At 38.1% G+C, this 4,056-nt stretch overlaps 1 protein-coding gene across 1 annotated transcript; it reads left to right on the top strand.

The window, feature by feature from the left end:
- The first annotated feature begins 420 nt into the window (after window positions 1-420).
- Window positions 421-3,621, top strand: LOC139730409 (uncharacterized). The gene is made up of 4 exons (XM_071641269.1): window positions 421-432; window positions 941-1,010; window positions 2,334-2,642; window positions 3,554-3,621. The coding sequence occupies exons 1-4, from the start codon at window positions 421-423 to the stop codon at window positions 3,619-3,621; spliced, it is 459 nt and encodes a 152-aa protein (XP_071497370.1).
- The last annotated feature ends 435 nt before the right edge of the window (window positions 3,622-4,056 follow it).

Below are 4,056 nucleotides of genomic sequence, written 5' to 3'. Positions count from 1 at the left end.
AAGACGGCGTCAATATTTCAATTCCTGCAAGGAGTCTGTGAGTGGATTGAAATAAATTCCAGAAATGATTGCCCCCTCATTCTTCGCTAATCCATGAGGTCGCCAGACAGCTCAAGAACAGCGCGCGCACACCCATACATCCTTGCAATTCTTAGGTCACACAAATATCGTCTGACTTCTTTAATTAAAAAGACAGATTTTGGGACAAAATAGTGAAATCACTGACAAACTTCGAGGCTATATACAGAATATATATAGCGTGGTGATTGTAGTGGCTTCATTCGACTTCAACAAAGCCAAGCAAGCATTAATCAACGGAAAAGTTGTCAAAAAGTTGTCAAATTCTTGAGAACAACAGTGTCTTGCAGGATTGCAATCAGAGTGCTTGTTGTATTCGACAATAGAGGGCGATAATCTACAATGGATGTCTCGGTAAGTTAACTTCATGTGCTGTGTAACCACGTTGTGAAGTTGTCGAAACCTTTTATAGTACTGAGCGTCGAAAGGCCGGTACTTAAACTCGTGAATATTTTCCTTGAAGACTATAACAATAAAGTGTAATGAAATTCAAACGTTTCTATCAAACAGATTTTGATACTTGAAATCAAGTTGGAACAAGCTTTTTATGAAAATAGGCTATCCCTAAAGTAAATATTCCGAAGTAAATTCTCTACTTTGTTCGTACAATTCAATTCCATGCAATTCCGCTGAATTCATTTATTGTCATTCTCATTTTTTCTTCCAACAAAACATAAAAAAGAACAAATTAGGCATTATAGCATAAGCATCCAAATGTATGCAAATGAATAGTTTGACCAAATTGAAATAAAAACAAAAACATGTATGCGTTCAATTTAAAAAAAAAAAATCATTGTACTGATACCTACTGCTCCTGCACTGATCTCTCTCACTCTCTCAATATCTTTCCGTTAATTCACAGACAAAATATGCCACCGCTTTCTGCATCATTTTCATGGCTAGCACCGTGGTCCATGAAGTCCACGGCAGAGGTTAGTATCAGTATCATTTTTTATTTCATAGCGCTTAACATTAAATTTCAAACGACCCGATGAAACTGCGATTGTCTTTATTAGGACAATATTGATAGTCTGAGAAGACTTTATTTTTGTTCTTAAAGGACAAGTTCACCTTCATAGACATGTGGGTTGAGTGAATGCAGCAATATTAGTCGAACACATCAGTGAGAGTTTGAGCAAAATCGGACAATCTGTTAAAAAGTTATGAATTTTTGAAGTTTTGCTCAGTCACGGCTGGATGAAAAGACTACTATAGCTTGTGATGTCACATGAGTACAACGATATAAAGAAAGAATAAAGAAAATTCAACATATTTCCATTTTTCTCGCATAACAAAAGAATACTCGACTTCTCTCTTTCAGAAGGCAGGGGGAATAATAATACCCTTAACATACGTCAGTAGCAAGTCGAAGAAATGTGCATTTTATACAAAAAGTAAAGTTTTGTGAAATTCTCTTTTTATTTTCCTTATATAGTTGTACGCATGTGACATCATACACTGTAGTAGTCTTCTCTTCCAGCAGTGACTGCGCAGATACTTAAAATATTCGTAACTTTTGAACGGATTGTACAATTTTCCTCAAACTTTCACTGATGTGTTCTACTAATATTGCTGCATTCTCTCAATCCTTATGTATATGAAGTTGGACTTGTCCTTTAATATGACAGACTCACTATTGATAAACATGTGTCACAACTATTTTCCTCTAAAAAAAAACCCCAGAAAATCCCACCAACTACACAAAAGAACAAAATTTTTGTAATGTTTGGTCGACGCTCTGCAACGATGCATCTCTCAATACAATCGACATAACGTAAAGTGATTATATCGCTGGCCCTTGCGTGCACCCAATTGCAAACAGGACGTGTGCCGAACCTATCTAGAAGAGCTATACTGGGCATGTTTCTGCGTTCAACCGATGTACATATTAACCATTATCGATACATTACCCATTAATCTAGAAACAATACGGGTTGCACGTATGCATAACATATTTTATTACACACAAACAGACGAAAGTGGCTCAAAGAATTATTCATCCTCAATAAGTTCAATCACATCATCAATAATGTATTATTTCCTAGGTTTTCTCTTCACGGAGATCGACAGACATGTCTATATATTTTATTGACGCGTGTTTTTAAAGCAAACGCCGAGAAATTATAGCCTTCCATACACTTGCAGTCCTCTTGAAGTAACGGTTCCCTTGGTCACCTCGTGTTGCACTTTATGAATGTTTAAGGTTTTCAACGGGATTCTTACCACAATGATTATCATCGCTTAATTGGTCACAGTCATTCCAGGCGTGATGATGACGTCGCTCATATCGCGCCACCTGGCGGCGGCCTGCGACCTCTTCCAGTCGGAGCTGCTCGACGAAGGCGGCCAGTGCGACCCGGACGTGATGGAAGAGGTGATCGACGAGGTGGACGAGATCGAGACCGGGGCAATCGACGGCGAGGATATCGAGACGTACTTGGAGGAGGCGGAGAAGGGCAAGTATTGCTACTCGCCCAACGGCCTGTCAGTGATACAACTCAAGGACGGCTGCGCAGCCATGGACGCCGTGTGCAACCTAGGCGCCAACCTCATGAAGTGCAAACGTAAGTAGAACTGGTTTGATCTGATTTCATTTGCGCGTTGACAGATGATACAATATGGTAATATCCTATCACAATTGCATACAACACAGCTGAACAATTTTGGGGGTAATGTAATCATAATATTAGCAAATTAAAGCTTATGAACTTCAATTGTTTGACTCATAAAACATAAAATTACCGGAAAAAAATCATGCAATTCCTGGGTGTTTAACGTGAGCATTAAACACAAGAATAACGAAAGAAAAGTATTAAAAAACAGTCATAAAATGAGAGAAAACATGACGTGTACCAGGAGTAGTAGATTCTGGTGCTTTTTATACTTTTTTTGTTGTTGCTGCCATTAGTTCGGTAGTTCAGCATCGTTCCTCCTACTTTCCCTTTCGGGAGACATGCAAGTTTGTCTTTAAGCTAATATCTACGGACTTCTTTATTGATGATGATTAATGAACCTAAGAGACGCACCACATGGTGTGTTCAATTACCCAAGAAAGGAGAGAGAGAGAGAGGGGGGGGGGGTTAGGGAAAGAGAAAGAACGATTTCTGAAATCATAAAAAGCACCGAATAGAACTTAGGGAATAATGCTTGTGGGTTTCATAATCTCGTGTCGTGCTTCAAATACATCAATAAATATGGTCTACATGTAGTTATTGGAATTTAGATTATCTACGGCATTACTGCAGGTCTTTGGCAGCTGGTTTAATTATGAGAGATCAACTGAAAAAACAACAACAACAATATGAGAACATTCGTGTCAATTCAAATCTATCGGTGTTATTTTCATAGTAAAATTGGAAAGAAAAGCAACAGTCCTTGTTTTATTATGTAGGACTGGATTTAACCCACAATCTGTTAGCCATTGTAACGATAGCTTTGATCGTTTGTTTTGCTTTGTTCTTGTTTTATCTTACAGATATGCCACCGACGGAAGCGCCAAGCAATATCAAAAAAGTGCGCAAAGAGCGATCAGCGAAGAACTAATCGATCTCCGGTCCCAGCAATGGCTACAAAGTATAATGAGAGCTTAAAATCTCAGCTGGAAATTGAAAAGCGGAAAGCGCTCCGTATGAAAAAGAAAATATTTTCGAAACCCATTTATCGTGTATATTAGTGTAAACATTGAGCAGAGGATTATTGTATATTTAGTCGAAAATCTTTTGCAAATGGCGACATATCAGATTCAAGTCATGCTCACCACTAAAGTGCTGCAAAATATCAATCCCCTTCATCATTCATGAACTGTCATTGCTATGTTTATCACAGATGAATTTAATGACACAGCTATGATCTCGATGTACACAAAAGGGAACTGCACGTTATTTTCCATATTTCAATCTAACTCAGTCCACTGTAAGAGAAGTAGTTTACGGGTTCAGTTTATTTCTATCGTCATTCAATGATTTCTATAGATTAGTG

Source organism: Diadema antillarum, unplaced genomic scaffold (assembly GCF_040938485.1).
Source record: "Diadema antillarum isolate AM-2024a unplaced genomic scaffold, OU_Dant_1.0 seq00000310_RagTag, whole genome shotgun sequence".
NCBI classification, from domain to species: Eukaryota; Metazoa; Echinodermata; class Echinoidea; order Diadematoida; family Diadematidae; genus Diadema; species Diadema antillarum.
Note: the sequence above shows the minus strand (reverse complement) of the source record. Positions and strands in the feature narration are given on the sequence as shown.

Coding starts and splice junctions, on each gene's coding strand:
- LOC139730409 (XM_071641269.1), top strand. Junction 1,011..2,333: donor CCATGAAGTCCACGGCAGAG/GTTAGTATCAGT, acceptor AATTGGTCACAG/TCATTCCAGGCGTGATGATG. Junction 2,643..3,553: donor CAACCTCATGAAGTGCAAAC/GTAAGTAGAACT, acceptor TTTATCTTACAG/ATATGCCACCGACGGAAGCG.